The sequence below is a fragment of the Pan paniscus genome, chromosome 5 (genome assembly GCF_029289425.2).
Source record: "Pan paniscus chromosome 5, NHGRI_mPanPan1-v2.0_pri, whole genome shotgun sequence".
Taxonomy (NCBI): Eukaryota; Metazoa; Chordata; class Mammalia; order Primates; family Hominidae; genus Pan; species Pan paniscus.
In genome coordinates, this window is record NC_073254.2 from 137,517,003 (window position 1) to 137,535,687 (window position 18,685).

An 18,685-nucleotide genomic window follows, 5' to 3' on the forward strand; every position below is an offset into this window, starting at 1 on the left:
GTTTTGATGAAATGCTGGTAATTCGCTGCAACATTCTTTCTTGCCTCTCTCCTTTGCATTTTGTTTAGACCCCTGATGTATATATAACACATAGAACCTAGAATTATAGTTATTTGAATGTGTGACTATTTGCCATTTTACTCTGAGTTCTATGAGACAGCAAGTGCTGCTTTTGTGTTTCCAGCTTTTAATACCATGTCTGGTTATGAAAAGCACTCAACATAGTAGATCCTTGACATTTTCTGATTGTACATCCCAAGTCTATGAGGAACCTTAGAATCTGTGAGTGTCATTAACTAAGACATACATTTCAAATGATTATTAGGCTCAGTCCCCAGCTAAATGACTTGTAGCTAAACAAAGTTACATCAGCTTAAGCCTCAGATTCTAACAGGAGCATTTTCTGTACATTATCTCATTTAATCAGCACAACCACCTTCTAAAGTGAGTAATATTTTTTCTCCATTGTGAATTATTACATGACATTTGGCTTGGCAAATGCATGCAAGGCCTGCTGAGCAAGTTTGGACGGGTGGATAGATAGATGATTAGAAAAAATAATGATTAAATGATTTGTTTCCTAAGGGCTTTCCGTTCTAATGCGTGAAATGTTTTGATCAACAAGAAGATAAAACTGGAAAACAAGAAATGAAATAACCTGAAACAATAGATATTGTTTAATAATTCAATCTTCTTTTTTTGTTTTTTGGTTTTCCTTCTGCTCAAAAACAATAAAATACATAACTTGGAGATTGTATTGGACTCTCAATCCTCAGTAAGAATTAATGACCCCTTCTTCTTTTATTCCCCCCTTCTTTTTCTTTACCAGGTGATGGCTGTGGGCACCTAGTGACTTATCAGGATAGTGGCACAATGACATCTAAGAATTATCCCGGGACCTACCCCAATCACACTGTTTGCGAAAAGACAATTACAGTACCAAAGGGGAAAAGACTGATTCTGAGGTTGGGAGATTTGGATATCGAATCCCAGACCTGTGCTTCTGATTATCTTCTCTTCACCAGCTCTTCAGATCAATATGGTAAGAAAAGAGAACTAGGTTTCTCTGAGCATCAAAATTTTTGATATTTGCAGAGAAGGGCAAGTGGTGTGTTAATTAACACTATATCCTGAGAAGATTAGAAGAGAAACTTGCTTGTGTAAATTCTTTGGGGTAACTTAGAAGGATACATTTGCTTCATAAGCTGAAACAGCAAAAGACATCTAAGGAGATGTGAGCCTTGTGTGTGTGTCTCAGAACCTTTGTTAGAGTTTCAGTGCTGCTAGGAAGAGAATTAGAGATACGTGACATTTGGTAAACCATCTATACAGTTCATTATTCATTTGACAAATATTTATTGAATAGAGCAGTGACCATGTTTCAGGTACTCTGTCAGGAACTGGGATGTAACAGTGAAAAAACAAAGTTCCTCTATGAAACTTGCATCTGCGGGGAGAGGAAGGCAGAAAATAAGCAAATGCATCTATAGTATGAGAGATGGTGAGAAAGAAAAGGAATAATGAAAACGAAGGCATCCAAAGGTGATGTAGAGCCTGCGTTTGAGTGTTTTTGTGCCACTTCAAATGGGATGGTAGGGAGGCATCATCAGTAAGTGGACATTTGAGCAGAGACCCAAAATGAGGTAAGGGAATGGACTGTTCCGTTATGACTGAGGTCAGAATTGTCTGGGGAAGAAAACAGCAAGTGCAAAGGTCAGTTTCCTAAATAGCCTTTGAAATGTAGTGTTTTGTGCTTTGAGATGTGCTGTTAGCGCACTGGAACCTGAAATCACAGTAACAATGACCCTTTGATCCTAAGCCCAAGGAAATAGCTCAGGTTGGACAATTTGAAAACGATAACAAAATCTTACATACATTCTTTTGAGTATAGAGATTTTCTGAAATTCTCTGTGCACACAACTTTTAAAATGATATAAGTTTTAGGTAAAATCCTGTCTGCCTGGTAGCTCTACTGATAATTTCTCAAACACACACAGCTTTCTCACCTGTCTTGACCTTTGCACCCAGAGTTGCTTCCTCACTCCTGCTGCCTCTTCCCACAGTTTAGAAGCCCAGATCAGCCCTGAGACGATTCAGAAATCTAAACTAGCTCCCATGGGATAAAAAGATCTAAGATTGCTTTTTAATCCCTAGGAGCATTGTCTATTTAATGATGGTTGAGTTACTCCGAGAAAGTCAAGATGGTAGTTTCCATATAATTGTTGGTAACTTTTTAACTGTAGTTTGACTCAAATGGGCAGGATGACACTTCCAGGGATGCTGAAGGCCCCTGGGAACACTTATTGTTCCATTACCTCTGGTAATCTAATGTGTTTAACTTAACTTATGGAGGCATTTGTCAGGGAGTCCCTCATTAGCCAGGAGATTTCTCTCAGATTCTGAGGAGGGGGTAAGTGTCAGAGCTGCAGTGTGAAAAGTGATGCAAAGTGCTGCAGGGCCGGAAGCAGCTTTTCCACACAGGTCTCTTGGGGGAAGCATCTGCCTTGCCTGGAAGATGAGCATTTCATTCCACCTGCTGACATAACAGTGGAGGAATCATTTTGTTGCATAAGACTCTGTCACGTCAGAGGCTGAAGTGAGAGCAACTAAGGGAAGAAAATCCTCCCAAAGCAGGATGTGGAGAATGGATGTGGCTTTCCCACACCAGGGAGTTTCCTCCATCATCTTTGAGGTATATTCATAAATATAAACAAAGGCAGAAAAGGTCACGGGCGGTGGCTTATGCCTGTAATCCTAACACTGGGAGGCCTAGGAGGAATGATCGCTTGAGCTCAGGAGTTCAAGCGATCCAGCCTGGGCAACACAGTGAGACCCCCATCTCTACATTATAAGAGAAAAAAAGCAGAAAAGAATGGAATTAGCTACGTATCTCAAGCTAGCTTGCAAGGTGATCATGGTCTGCCTCAGGGTGTTATCCTCCCCATTTCTAGATTCTTGAGCTTCCAAGCTTAGATGCATCACTAGAAGATGAATAATGAGTTGCAATTCATTCGCAGCAATAAAGCCAATTAATTTTTCTCCTTGAATTTTTTTCTATATAAATTGAACATTTGTCTTTTGAAAATAAAATGTATGCTCATCTGTATTATTATTATCATTCATTATTATAGAAATAAACATATTCAGTGCCTATTGTATGCCAGGCACCTGCTTGGCTCTTACATGTATTTTCTAGAATCCCCTAATCCACCTTCCAAGGTAAATATTATCAATGCCTTTCCACAGGTAGGGAAACCGAGGCACAGTGTGATTAGGTGAACATGCCCAAGATCCCAAGAGTGTACAATTAGGGGTGAAAGAGAGATTTATATCTGTGTCTCTGTGGCTGCAAGACACCTACTCCCACTGCTGTTGTCTCCTGGTTTCACCATCACCAAAAAACCCACATTGCACTATCATCCTTCCTGGGTGGACTGGCCCATTATTACATTGTACAGCAATTTCGTCTAAAACACAAGAAGTAGGTAGTATTTTTGATTGAGGATGTGCTTAAGATAAACTACGTAATGATGCTCAGAATTTGTGTTGTGGCTACTTTAAAGATTTCCTTTGACCAAAAACACTAACCAGACCTATATTTTAACTTAGTTAAATAAACCCCTGGTCTGTTTGAACATCCTCCAGGAATGCAGAAGGAGGAGGAGACAGAAGTGCTTTGTCTTTCAGTGGCTGGCGCTCAGAGAGTGGACATTCCTGTGCAGCTGTTGCCCAGCTTCCTGGAAGGGTGGAAGGGTGGGAGGCACCTCTGCAAACTGATGTGGCCACAGGATCTGGCATGGCTGCAGAGGCAAGGCCCTAGTGCCCTTGCAGGGTCCCAAGGATCCAGAGCTATATTGCCTGAACCAGTAAAAGAAGGGAATGTCTGCTGAAATTCAGCAGGGAGAGAATGCATGTTCTGGAATACCACATTTAATTCCAAAATATGGTGGCTTCTAATGATTATGTGTGTGGCTGAAACAGAAGAATCGTTTTAGTTTATCCTGCCCGATATTTTTTATTAACCAACTAATTGTTAAAACCCACTGCCAAAGGATTTTAAAACTTAAAACTATCAGAATTTGAATATGGAGTTAATGTTTTGAAAAAGAATAATGTTTTCTGGCATTAATGTTTGCCGTGTCTGCCAAGAGTGGACATACTTGGAATGTGATTACATTAACCATTGTGAATATGCTAAAGTTGTATGGTGTTCATCATTATGCAGTTAATTTTTAATGGTTCCCCACCATCTCAATTTTGTTTTAAATATTTGGTTTATATACTTTGGGTATTTTGGTAATTCATATTCTTGCTAACAAAAATGCGTTGTAAACAAGTGTAAACACCCACAACAACTTTCACAGTAATCCAGCAAAATATGCACTTGATCTCACTGTTTCCTAATACAGACAAAATGGGATTATTCTTCTGTTTGTCATATATTATAATTACGGCTGATCTTTCAGATTCAAGAATCCATTAGAAGAATGTACTTGTACGCCTGTGGCTGAATTAAGACACTGAGATATGTGTGCTATTAATATTATCCTGGCCAAAACAAAACAAAAAATCTTTAAGAAGTATCGTACTTTTCTTAGTAGACATCATTTTCACTATAGCTAAGGGAATTCTAGGTTTTTGTTTAACAGACCAAAGTAACTGAGACTCCCTTTGAAAAAATGCTAATATCCCTTTTCCAGTCTGTGATCCAATTCAGGATCATAAAGCAGTTACTTGTCCTGACTTCTCAGTCTTCCTTCATCTTTTGAGAATACTGACCAGTTATTTTACAGAATGTCTGTCAGTTGAGTTGGTTTGATGTTTCCTTGTGATTGAATTCAGATTATATATTCTGGGCAGACATAATACTACTGCTTTTTAAAGTAATCTTTAAAAGGCTTGCTTATAACAGTTTCTAACATTAGAAATTATGAGGTCATGTGTCCCTTCAAGAATGAGAACTAAATCTGCATTACATTTCTTTGCTTCCCTCTTGACTGTTTGATTAAATGACTCTTCTTTTTTTCTATCAAAACGGCATTGATTTTTAGGTTATTTCAAGCTGAAGTGTCTTCCTGGAGCAGTTCTTTGTTCTTCAAAGAGGCCCATGTAATATGAAACTTTGAAAGGACTCAAATATAAGGTGTTGCCTTTTTGTAGAAGACAATTTTGGAGAAATTTGGGCACATAAGATAATAGAAAGTTGATTAAGGTAGCCTACCCAGGCTGTTCTAGGATTGAACACACTTTGAAACCTGGAATTTGGAGATTCAGACAAGTGGTTTATTAAATAACATCTCTTTAAATTTAAACATATTGTGTAAGACATTTAAGATGACTGCCTTGGTCCTGTTCTCAGTTCCTCCCTCCCTCATTTTACATATATGTGGTAAAATAACAGGAGGTTAGTTATATAAAACACTGAAATATCTTACACTCTGAGGAAAAATAGCTGCTGATTCAGGCATTGTGTCACACTAATATACACAAATTTAAAATATTAAATATATAATGTTGTATTTATTTATAACACTGAAGAGGGAAGGCTTTGCATTCATACTGAAGATACTACTCTTAACTTTACAGCTCTTTAGTGACCATGTAACCTTGACTTGCCCTCTGGGTAAATTCCATTTCCAGTCTTGCTGACCAGAATGGACTTAGAGATTTGAATTCACTCAGAGGTTTGTTTTTGCCCCCACTGCCTGTAGGGACCTCAGAGGAGGTCATTTCTGTTTTCCTGATCTTTCAATAAGGTTGGGTCCGAGTTTTCCCTTGAAAGGTGACCTCCACACTGGATGGAGTTTGGGGTGGGTCCGGGACTGCCTGAAGAGCTGTTGGAGCAGTCTTGGTAGGAACCAGACGCTGGCCAGTCTTCATAGGCATCTCAGGGTCTCAAAGGAGGTTGTTCTGATGGAGACTTCTAGACGTTACCACCTGGATCAGTGTAGATCAATAAAACCAGGCTGGCCTTGAAAATGGATTGAAATTTTTGTTGCTGCATAGATATTACACGTGTGTTTAAGAGCACAAACTCTGTGATTAGACTCCCTTGCCTCAAATTCCTGCCTACTCACAAGTGTGAGCCACCGTGCCTGGCCCTGACTGCTTATTTCTAAATTGCTTGACCTTGAGCAAATTATTTAAACTTTCTGTGTCTCTATTCCCTCATATTTAAAATGGGCAGGCCAGGTGCAACATCTCATACCTGTAATCTCAGCAGTTTGCGAGGCTGAGGTGGATGAATCACTTGAGCTTAGGAATTTGAGACTAGGCTGGACAACATGGCAACCCCCCATCTCTACAAAAAATACAAAGATTAGCTGGGCATGGTGATACATGCCCGTAGTCCCAGCTACTTGGGAGGTTGAGGCAAGAGGATCACTTGAATTCAGATGGTCAAGGCTACAGTGAGCCATGTCGTGCCACAACACTCCAACCTGAGTGACAGACGGAGACACTGTCTCAAAATAAAATAAAACAAAATGGGCAAAATAATAGTATCTACCACATATAGGTGACTGGCACACTTATATATGACTTTAAAGGATGACACCTGGTACATAGTAAGCACTTAGTCAACGTTAGCCATTATTTTTCCTCCTCCTTCCCTATCCTCTGCCCCTCTACTTTACTCTTCCCCTCCCTCTTCCCAGCCGCCTCTTCTTCTTCCTCCTCCTGAGTTGTCTTGCATACTGTTAATATTGTTTGTCTAAGATGTGCCCTTGTTCCCCTCGTAATACCCTGAGCACTCTCTGTTCACCAGGCAGAGGCTGAGCTCCAGCAGCACACCCTACCCGACTCCTCCTGGTGGATTCCTGGTAATCCAAGAGTTTGCCCAAATCATGCCAAGCTGGTGGCAAGGGTTCACTGAACCAGAACTAGCTCCATATACAGGTTTTCTCCAGCCTCATGAGATGAACAGAGAACACATATTCTCCAAGCCACAGTATATTCAATTTGGTTGTTTTATTTACTTCACTGCCACTGCCAGTCTACGTCTTTGCATCTTTTTCTCCTTGAAGAACCTCTTGATTTTTCTCCTCTCTCCTTTCACCAGTCTCAGTTCCTTCCAGGCCATCTAATGTTGTGTAATTAAAAATAGTTGCAATAATTTCTTTCCTTAGTTCAAAAATTGTTAATTGTGCCCCACTTCTACAGAAACTTGCTAGCTTAGTGTTGACGCATCATCTTGCTTTCTTCTTCACTCTCACTTCTAGCCTCATCTCTGAGTCCTTCATCTCCATGCCGTTTCCCAAATGCATCATACGGTTTCATGGCCTAGTACATTTTTACAGTCGTTGATGTTATTCCTTCCATGTCCCCCTCTTTTTCTTCTTTTCCTGCTTTTTCTGTCCCTTCTAACACACACAGACACAGACACACACACACACAGACACACACACACACACACACACGTAAAAGTAAACCCTTCAAGTTTCAAATTGAGGGCTGCCTACCCTAGAACCTTCTCTGATGTTCATCAGTTTGTCCCTTTTCTGTGCTCATGTTCTCTTTCTAAAGTTTCAGTAGAGCATCAGTTTCGAGTTGGGATAATTATTTTAGCTTCTCTGTCAGATACGGGGTGCCCTGAGCCAGGAATTACATTTTATTCATGCTCTTTTATTCACCTAATATTTAGCATAGTCTTACAATTGCAGATGTTCAGTCAGTGTTTTAGGACTGAGATTATAAGTAGCTTGATTTTGGCAAACATATTAAAAAATCTGGATTTTTTACAAAAGAGAAATTGGAGTGTCATTATTCACACTGTAGGGAAATTTACACTAAGATTCCTCTATAAACATTCCCTCTGCATTTAAAGAAAGCTTTGGTTTACATAAAATTTTAAAACTATGCTTATTATGTGGAAAAGACCATGTAATAATGTGGAAGGTGCCTGTGAGTGAGCATTCAACTATGTGCGATGCACTGGGCTTAGTAAACCTTAGCGTTACTAACTCATTTAACCCTTATAACAGCCCTGTTAGATAGATCCTGTTACCAACCTTTACACATAAGGAAACTGAAGCTCAAAAAAGGCCAACTAACATGCTTATAAGATCACTTAGCGGGACCTGGGATTCAAGTCTGGGCATTTGAGGCCCTGCTCAAATGCCCAGAGGCCCTGCTCTTTAGCTCTGCACCATCCGATTCAGTGTTTGTGTTGAAAGCCATCTGTTCCTGTGGCTTGTGCATAAGAAGACCTGAGGTGTAGTTCTTGTTCGTCACTTGCTGGAAGAAATGGAAACTTCTCCAGGCCTCTCCACAGGAGTATCCGGAGAATAAAGTGGGAGTCTGAGAAATCACTTACGTAGAGTTCCAGTATAAGTTTAAAGTTCAAAAAATGTTTCTTAGTCAAAATGCTAAGAGGAGGCATGGTGGCCAGTGATAGAAAGAAACTCTTTACTATAGGATCCTAATGGAAGTTAAATTGGTTGTGTTTTGCATAATGATTTGCACCAGGAGGTTCAAAAATTGTTCTACGTTTTCTGTACCTCCACTTCCAATCACAATATTGTTTTAAGCATTGTCAGTGACTTAGAAGCACAATCATGTGAAGTCAACTGTTAATGTTTATGTTACACTAGGAATGAGAGAAATAGGAATAGTTGGAAATAATACTAAGTGGTTAGACTCATAATCACAACAGGTTTCTGTATGCCATTTTTTAGAATGATACATATCTGACATATTGCAATAAGATCTAGTAATTACATCTTATCTGTTGAAGTTTTTTAAATCCCAAAGAGGGAAAAGCACAAGATTGACAGTCTCTGTTTTACAAATGGTTTATATGTCTCTCAGACATATTATGAAGTAGAAGGAAAAATGTTTATGGCTTTTAAAGATAAAACAAATAGACTTCAAGGAAATTTCCAGCTCACGGAGAGCTGTTTTGGGCTGCAGACACCCTAGAAGTGCGTCCTCCTCTATGGTTGAGGCTACTTTGGTGGAAATTATTGAGAAGGACTGCTTTTTCTTTGTTTGTTTTATTTTGCCTTTTATGCCAAGATAGAATTCAGAAAGAATCTTGAACATATAAAACGTTATATCAGCCAGAATGCTGTACTCTAGGTATTTTTTTTAACACAACCATAAGCCTCAAGGAGAAAAAGCTATTGGGTTCCTCCTCCTCTTTCCCCATAAATAATTCCCTGGAGACTCACTGTGATTCAGTTTCAGTAATTGCCATCTTTCATTGGGAGAGAAGTAATGGCTTAAGTGGGTAGTGAACTCCCAGCGTTGACACACTTCTTGACCTGGGTCCTGTAGCCCCAAGGAAAGCCACACCTTTGTCTAAGAATCCGCCTGCTTCATTTATCATCTGTCACTGATTTTTGTGTGGGAATGAGAGACCAAAATTCTCCAGGGATACCACTTACTGTTACGTGACTATGGTTTTAATGGCACAGTCCAGGAATATCCCTTTTTTATGCTAATTTCTCTCCTTTTCAAAGAAAATGGCCTTGAAAATTCTGTAATGTTGTACAATGACCCTACTGCAATTAGCAAGCAAGGACAGATCTGCGATTTGACTGCATCAAAAACAAATTGAAAATGGACACAAATCTAATGGTGTTTGCAGCTTCAGCATTTCTGGAGATTGTTTTATCAGCATACCTCTGAGCACAGATCTGGGCCACGAGAAGTACCACTCGCCTGGCAGCCAAATATTCCATGTGGCTGGCTCCACCCACATGTACTCCCAGGGAGGGTCACTTAGGTCAATCAGGCATGTTCTTATCTGTCATAAGAAAGAATTGTGTGCTTCAGATGATGCTCCAGAAGGTTAATGAGGGTTTTTTGGAGGTTTTGTGTTGTTGTTGTTGTTGTCGATTTATGACAAACCTTTCAGGAGTTAAGTTTTTATTTGATCTCTCAATGGTTTTTCCCACTGACAGTATGGTAGTTAAAAAAAAAAATCAGAAATAATACTACTAAGGGAAAGAGGTTTCTTTGTTTCTCTAATGACATGCATACTATTTTTCAAATATGTCCCTTCTATATATAAAACAATAACTTAGTTTTATTAGTTTTAAGATCAAAACCTTATACCCATCTGAAGTGACTTGGAACAAACAGTTTTTAACCAAACCATCATTGCCTTGTAATGCCCAGAGTCTTGGGCACACAGTCCAGGAGAATAGAGAAGTACTATACATTGCTGTACAGATTGTCAGATTGCCAGAGAATCAAGAGGATTTCAGATTTGGCTTGTAGCAGACAGTTTATTCTTCCTTATAGGACAGCTTTCTTTTATTCACACATGGAAAGATAAAGGGTTTCCCTTGCAGCTGCTAATGAAATAGTATCCCGAAACAGGGAATGTGCTGAGAGGAACTGACCTACTGTGCTCAAAGAAGGCAACTCCTACAGTTCCTGGCCCTTTATTCCCTTTGTCCAAGGAATCAGCCCATTGTCTGCTGGAGTCTCATGTCTGGTGCCAAATGCCACAGTGCTGTTCCATTTGGTATCTCTGATAGCTCTTCCCACAATATAGGGCCGCCAGTTACATTCCACAAAAGATAAAAGTTTTTCTTTTTTCCTGATTTTTCTGCCTACTTGATTAACTGCTGTGCTCCAGTGTGATGGGAATTTGTGACTGCAAAGTAAGATGGAACCTGCCTTGCAGACAGGCATAGATAGAAGTGAGAGAATGTAGGAAGTTAGGTGGCAAGTCCAAGTGCTATAAAACACGTAGCACTGCTGGTTCTGAAGCAAACATCCATGCAAAACTGTGCATCCTATTTTTAGGGAGGGGTTGGATTTCAGTCTGACTGAACTGAAGTATGTTTGCCAATCTAAGAACACTGCCTGAGCCCAAGAATATAACCACAATCAAAGTTAGAAGTCACCGAGCTCTCATGTGGGTTTCCAGTGAAATTGTCTTTGTAAACATTTAAATATAGGTGTAGATCCTTTTTAAGTCAGGAGACCTTTGGAGAGTACCAACAGTGAAGTATATCACGTGGGCAGGGGTGAGTGGAGAAAGATTTTCTTTCATAAGACAAGAGATTATCCTTAAAGGAGTCTGGTGGAGCACTGAGGACATTGCTTAGGACAGACTCCCAGGGTCTTTCCATGGTTTCCCATTAATTATTTTTCCCTCTCACTGCTATCATATTTTTCCATTTTTCTTTCTTGCCTTTTAACTCTAGGAATGTAATTATTAACTTCTAGTCTATGAAAGGAATTTTCATCTGTCAGACCTTGAGACAGGCAATAATTTGGATGTTTTGCCATAGGCAATACTACAGCCAGTATTCAACTATTATCCCCCACCATGAATTAAAACTCATTCTTGCTATTCTGATGTTTGTGATTATGATGAAATGATCAAAATAACTCTTCAGACCAGGCACTGTGGCCCATGTTTGTAATCCCAGCACTTTGAGGAGGCTGAGATGGGAGGATTGCTTAAAACCAGGAGCTTGAGACCAACCTGGGCAATGTAGTGAGACCTCATCTCTACAAAAAAAATCAAAAAATTAGCTGGACATGGTGGCACACACCTGTAATCCAGCTTCTTGGAAGGCTGAGGTGGAAGGATTGTTTGAGCCCAGGAAGAGCCATGATCACGCCACTGCACTCCAACATGGGTGACAGAGAAAGACCCTGTCTCAAAAAAAAAAAAAAAATCCTCTCAATGATGATATTTATATAGAGAGGGTATCTCGTACCCCTCTAGTTACAATTTTGCAGCACAGTAATGAAAATATGAAAGGGATTGATGCCTGTGTGGTAAGGGTAATTAAAGGGGTATGTGTTTACATTTTCCTTCTTTGATCTGCTTCCAGAAATAGTTACATGCCTGTCATAACTGGGAGGTTGAAACCAAATTAGAATTTTACTATATTTATATGTTTTTGGTCTAGGAAATCATATATATTGCACAACAACTTAGTATGATGGTATACACTCTTATTTGTGTAAAATATGTATACTTTTTGCAACTTTTCCTTTCAACTATTTCATAAAATCTAAAAAAAAAAATCTAAACAAGTTCTCACTGATAATCAATTTAGACTTGCTTACCTTACAGTTTGTGGGGTTTTTTTTTTTTTTTTTGAGATGGAGTCTTGTTCTGTCACCCAGGCTGGAATGCAGTGGTGGGATCGTGGCTCACTGCAACCTCCACCCCTCAGCTTCAAGCAATTCTCCTGTCTCAGCCTCCCGAGTAGCTGGGATTACAGGCACCCACCACCATGCTCGGCTAATTTTTAAAATATTTTTAGTAAAGATGGGGTTTCACCATGTTGACCAGGCTAGTCTCGAACTCCTGACCTCCTGACTCCGCTCACCTTGGCCTCCCACAGTGCTGGGATTACAGGTGTGAGCCACCATGCCTGGCCACCTACAGTTTTCATTAGAACTCATGGAATGCTATAGAAATTTAAGGAGAGATTATTATCATCATCACCATTTGGGGAGGGGTGTATTACTGGGTTAATATAAAAAATGTGATTTGAAAATATTCTAACTTATTACAAGCAACAAGTTACTAGTTACTTCACAATATTCATCCTTAGGTTTACAAAGCAAGTGTCTTCACCCCTCTTATCTGTGCAAAGAACAGAGGAATTTCAAACATATCTAAAACAAACAGAATAAGTTGGAAAAGGCAAGTATAGCAATCTGACTCACCTTAACTTTGCAAAAATGCTTATCATTCTACTTATTTAGTCTGAATTGCCTATCTGGTGTACTTGTGAGCAAGAGTAAAGTTTATAAAAATCCATATTATTCATTACAGAAATTTTTTTCTTGCTTCTTTACACTTCTCTTCCTGACTTCTCCGTAGTATTCAAAAGTGACAAGATTAAAAATATTTTATGAATCTCTTAGTTGGATTTGGCTTTTAGAAACTGTTGTAAAAAGAGCATTTCAATTCAATTCAAACTGTTTTTGGGAGGCTGTCACCTGCCAGGTACTATGCAGTCTGTTGGAGATAAAGGGATGGATATAAAAGTTCCTTGCACTATGGAACACAGTCTGAAGAGAAAATAGGTATTACTTATTTTTTAATATATTCATTTTTAACAAGCACTTATATAGCTCTTACTATGTGCTGAGTACTATTCTAAGTAATTTGAAAGTATTGGTCGGGCGCGGCGGCTCACACCTGTAATCCCATCACTTTGGGAGGCCGAGGCGGGCAGATCACGAGGTCCGGAGATTGAGACTATCCTGGCTAACACAGTGAAACCCCATCTCTACTAACAAAAAATTAGCCGGGCGTGGTGGCGGGTGCCTGTAGTCCCAGCTACTCAGGAGGCTGAGGCAGGAGAATGGTGTGAACCCAGGAGACGGAGCTTGTAGTGAGTCGAGATCATGCTACTGCACTCCAGCCTGGGGACAGAGCGAGACTCCATCTCAAAAAAAAAAAAAAAAAAGAAAGTATTAACTCATGTAAGTAATTACATAGGATGAGTGTTTCTAAAGAGGGAAGTGAACATTTTTTATTTAGATTTCACCATAATTTAGTAATAGGAAATGCTAGAAATTTGGCATGTGAGGGTAAGCATATAGCATTTCTTTCTTATTCTATCACATCTTCAGTATGTGAAACTTGAAACAGAGAGCAATTGGATCCTTTATACCAGAAGGGCAATGCTTAGTTGTGTCATGATCTTCTGACTCTTTAGCATGTGTATCGGTCCATTTTCATGCTGCTGATAAGGACATACCTGAGACTGGGCAATTTACAAAAGGTTTAATTCCCCCACGTAGCTGGGGAAGCCTCAAATCATGGTGGAAGGCAAAAGGCACGTCTCACCTGGTGGCAGACAGGAGAAAAGAGCTTGTGCAGGGGAACTCCTTTTTTTAAAACCATCAGATCTCATGAGACTTATTCACTATCATGAGAACAGCATGGGAAAGACCTTCCTCCATGATTTAGTTACCTCCCACCAGGTCCCTCCCACAACACGTGGGAATTCAAGATGAGATTTGGGTGGGGACACCCAAACCATTATCATTTTGACCCTGGCCCCTCCCAAGTCTCATGTCCTCGTATTTCAAAACCAATCATGCCTTCCCAACAGTCCCCCAAAGTCTTAACTCATATCAGCATTAACTTAAAAGTCCACAGTCCAAATCTCATCTGAGACAAGGCAAGTCCCTTCTGCCTATGAGCCTGTAAAATCAAAAGCAAGTTAGTTACTTCCTAGATACAATGTGGGTACTGGCATTGGGTAAATACAGCCATTCCAAATGGGAGAAATTAGCCAAACAAAGGGGCTCAGGCCCCATGAAAGTCTGAAATCCAGTGGGGCAGTCAAATCTTAAAGCTCCAAAATGATCTCCTTTGACTCCATGTCTCACATGCAGGTCATGCTGATGCAAGAGGTGAGTTCCCATGCTTGGGCAGCTCCACCCCTGTGGCTTTGCAGGGTACAGCCTCCCTCCCCACTGCTTCCACAGGCTGGTGTTGAGTGTCTGCAGCTTTTTCAGGTGCAATGGATCTACCATTCTGGGGTCTGGTGGCCCCCTTCTCACAGCTACACTGGATGGTACCCCAGTAGGTACTCTGTGTGGGGGCTCTGACCCCACATTTCCCTTCTGCACTACCCAAGCAGAGGTTCTCTATGAGGGCCTCTGCAGCAAACATCTGCCTGGGCATCCAGACATTTCCATACATCTTCTGAAATCTAGGTGGAGGTTCCCAAACCCCAATTCTTGACTTCCATGCACCTGCAGGCTCAACATCACATGGAAGCTGCCAAAGCTTGGGGCTTGCACCCTCTGAAGTCATGGCCCGAGTTCTACGTTGTCCCCTTCCAGCCATAGCTGGAGCAGCTGGGACACAAGACACCAAGTTCCTAGGCTGCACACAGCAGAGGGACACTAGGCCTGGCTCAGGAAACCACTTTTTCCTCCTAGGCCTCTGGGTCTGTGATGGGAAAGGTTGCCTTGAAGACCTCTGACATGCCCTGGAGACATTTTCCACATTGTCTTGGGGATTAACATTCAGTTCTTCATTACTTATGTAAATTTCTGCAGCTGGCTTGAATTTCTCCTCAGAAAATGGGATTTTCTTTTCTATTACACTGTCAGGCTGCAAATTTTCTGAACTTTTATGCTCTGCTTCCCTTATAAAACTGAATGCCTTTAACAGTACCCAAGTTACCTCGTGAATGCTTTCCTATTTAGAAATGTTTTCCACATGATACCCTAAATCATCTCTCTCAAGTTCAAAGTTCCACAAATCTCTAGGGCAGGGGCAAAATGCCACCAGTCTCTTTGCTCAAACATAACAAGAGTCACCTTTGCTCCAGTTCCCAACCAGTTCTTCATTTCCATCTGAGACCACCTCAGCGTGGACATTATTGTCCATATCGCTATCAGCATTTTGGGCAAAGCCATTCAACAAACCTCTAGGAAGTTCCAAACTTTCCCACATTTTCCTGTCTTCTTAGCCCTCCAAACTGTTCCAACCTCTGCCTGTTACCCAGTTCCAAAGTCACTTCCACATCTTCAGGTATCTTTTCAGCAGCACCCCACTCTACTGGCACCAACTTAACTGTATTAGTCCGTTTTCATGCTGCTGATAAGGACATACCTGAGACTGGGCAATTTACAAGAGAAAGGTTTAATTGGACTTACAGTCCCACATGGCTAGGAAAGCCTCAAATCATGGTAGAAGGCAAAAGGCATGTCTCATATGGTGGCAGACAAAAGAAACGAGCTCGTGCAGGGGAACTCCTTTTTAAAAAAACCATCAGATCTCATGAGACTTATTCACTGTTATGAGAACAGCACGGGAAACACCTTCCCCCATGATTCAGTTACCTCCCACCAGGTCCCTCCCACAACACATGGGAATTCAAGATGAGATTTAGGTGGGGACACAGCAAAACCATATCAAGCAGTTTTGTCCCTATTGGTTCTGGTTAATATAACCCGGTTTTATTCATATTGACTTGGAGCAGTCTTTTTCTTTTATTCTTCTTCCTTCATCATGATTGTTGTTGCCGCTGACTATTTCCATACTGTTTTTGAGAAAAGTTAATAAATAATACCTCTCTTCAAAATTTGCTTGCTAATCCCTATTTCATAGAGATTGTCTTGCATATGTTACTTTCGAAATGACAAGTTAAAAGCTAAACTTTAGTTTGAGTAGTCTTAGGAAGAGTTTTTGTTATTTTAAGCTCCAAATGTAATTTTGCCCTTTGAAAGTTCATTGAGATCCCTATTGCTTTTCAAGCAACTTACTTTGGAAACAATGTTATACCCTTAATTGTATAATTTTGTACTATAATATTTCAAAATGCTTTAGAAGTTATTCTGCTTTTGTATACATTTTATAAATCAAAATGAATTTTGGGGATTAACCAGAAGTTACTGTAAAGGAAAATCAGTGTGTATGCTGCATGTAATGCTGCATGTGAATAAAATTCTTACCATGCTTTCCAAAGTCTTTTAACTTTAAAACTTCCCCGAAAAAAATGATTTTTTTAGTTTATTTGAGCAAATTTAGGAGGCCCCTAGAATAACATTTTTGTAATAAAATTTTCTTTACTACCTAATGTGTTTGACCTTTGTCTTCTTTTTACAAAAAACAAAACCTATCTCTTGGGTTGCTCACAGTTAACTAGTTCCAGCCTATTGCTTGTCTAGAGTAAGCCACTTTCCCCCTTGGCTTAGTTCACAATCAGTCAGAAATTATCAGTCTGAGCGTCAAGCTAAATTTCAGTTGGTAAAGATTATAATCATACATATGTATTGTCTAGTAAATTTGGCCTTTCAAGGAAAAAAATGGCATATACCAATCATTTGTGCTGGTATAAATTTTGAAATGTGCCACAAGTGTGCTTTGTTTTTAGGTCCATACTGTGGAAGTATGACTGTTCCCAAAGAACTCTTGTTGAACACAAGTGAAGTAACCGTCCGCTTTGAGAGTGGATCCCACATTTCTGGCCGGGGTTTTTTGCTGACCTATGCGAGCAGCGACCATCCAGGTATAACGGAAGAATCAACACAAATCTCTAAACGTTATCTGTCTAAGAATTCCTCTTGCCACTTATCCCCATCCCTGGACATAATTGTGGACTCAGATGCAGAATTAAGATATGAGGGAGAAGAGGAACATGGTATCTTTGTAAATGGTTAGGTCTGAACTGAATCATATTGCGGCACAGGTGTGTCCAGTCTTTTGGCTTCCCTGGGCCACATTAGAAGAAGAATTGTCTTGGGGCCACACATAAAATTCACTAACAATAGCTGATGAGCTAAAAAAAAAATTGCAAAAAAATTTTATAATTGCGTTTTACGAAACTTTAGGAATTTGTGTTGGGCTGCATCCAAGGCCATCCTGGGCTGCATGTGGCCCAAGGGGCATGGGTTGGACAAGCTTATTAGCATATTAGATTGATCAGTTGACTTATATGGGATAGGATTCATCTCATTTTTCCTAAAAACCTTGGATAACACACCTTTGTGTTCCCCTCCTGACCCTTCGAAGTCTTCATGATTCTCTGGAGCCCTCCCCCATCCTCCTTCCTAGCTCAGGGGCAAGGCTTTTCACCAGTGAGCCCCTCCGCAACACACACCAGTACACCAGCACGGGAGGCATGCACAGTGTGTGTAGGATGAGGAAGTCAGTGTCACACAGTGTAATAACTTTAAAGCTGAAACTTGTATGGGAGAGAAGGGAAGGGAAACACGAACACTGATGAGAGAGAGAAGCACGGGCTCCTGTCCTGGGCTCTTGTGCTTCAGAGTAATTACTGTGCAGCCCATACCATGTCTGCCTATGGCCATAGAGGTTTACTGCTGTCAGTCCTCTCTGGCAGAAAAGCTCTGAGAATGAGGTGCGCCATTCATTTTCCTCTTAGCCAATCAGCTCTGACTAATCACAGCAGATGCCTGCATTGCCAGTGTTCACCATATATTGTTCCCAAAGAACTATTACAGTAAGTGTGGAATATTTTGGAAACCATATTATGTTGATCTAAATGCATCAAGGTCCACTGTATCTTAGCCTCTATTGCTGAATATTAGTTTGGTTCTGTAAATTACTCCAGAGAGTACCTTCTTTTTTAAAATGCTTTGTCCTGGTTGATGAAAGCTTATATGCTGTAGGTTTTCTTGGTAAAGATGTGCTTCTCTGTCACCAGATGCCACTGGCTAAATTATTGAATGAAAATGTTTGTGGGAACCTTCTCTGTGAACTGTGTTGGGCTTTCGAAATTATTTTCTTCCTGCCAGGGGACATTATACACATGGTCTTTGTAGGCATATAGTGGATAGCAACTAAAGAATATTGTTTTTTTCTGTTAACTACAGATTCTGCTATCATTTACTAGGTGATTGTGTTGAAAAACTGTCATTGGTGGCAGAAAAAAGAAACGAAAGGAACTCATTAAATACTGGAGACAGTGATTCTCAGTGTTTATTTTTAAAAGGAAAATTCTGATAACTACATAGTGAATAAGTGCTTTTTAAAAACTGTCTTTTATTTTAAAAGAAAGCTTTGCAGCACGAGTGTCCTAGTTTTTATTCATTCTATTAATTGCAGTTATCTTTATTTATGACAGATTTAATAACGTGTTTGGAACGAGCTAGCCATTATTTGAAGACAGAATACAGGTAAGTATAGGTATCCTAACTGTGTTGCAGTCGTGTATTGCTGAACATTTTGTTTTCTTTCACGTTAAACCAGATACGTTTGTACTTAAAG

The 18,685-nt window shown here is 40.1% G+C and overlaps 1 protein-coding gene across 5 annotated transcripts in view; it reads left to right on the forward strand.

Moving 5' to 3' along the window:
• DCBLD1 (discoidin, CUB and LCCL domain containing 1) overlaps window positions 1-18,685 on the forward strand; it is a 67,380-nt gene that overhangs the window by 20,585 nt on the left and 28,110 nt on the right. For all 5 annotated transcript variants that reach the window (XM_057302583.2, XM_063605001.1, XM_034962755.3 and 2 more), the window contains 3 exons: window positions 830-1,042; window positions 16,830-16,964; window positions 18,543-18,594. In XM_057302583.2, the coding sequence (XP_057158566.1) occupies window positions 830-1,042; window positions 16,830-16,964; window positions 18,543-18,594 (400 nt within the window). The remainder of the gene's footprint in view (window positions 1-829; window positions 1,043-16,829; window positions 16,965-18,542; window positions 18,595-18,685) is intronic.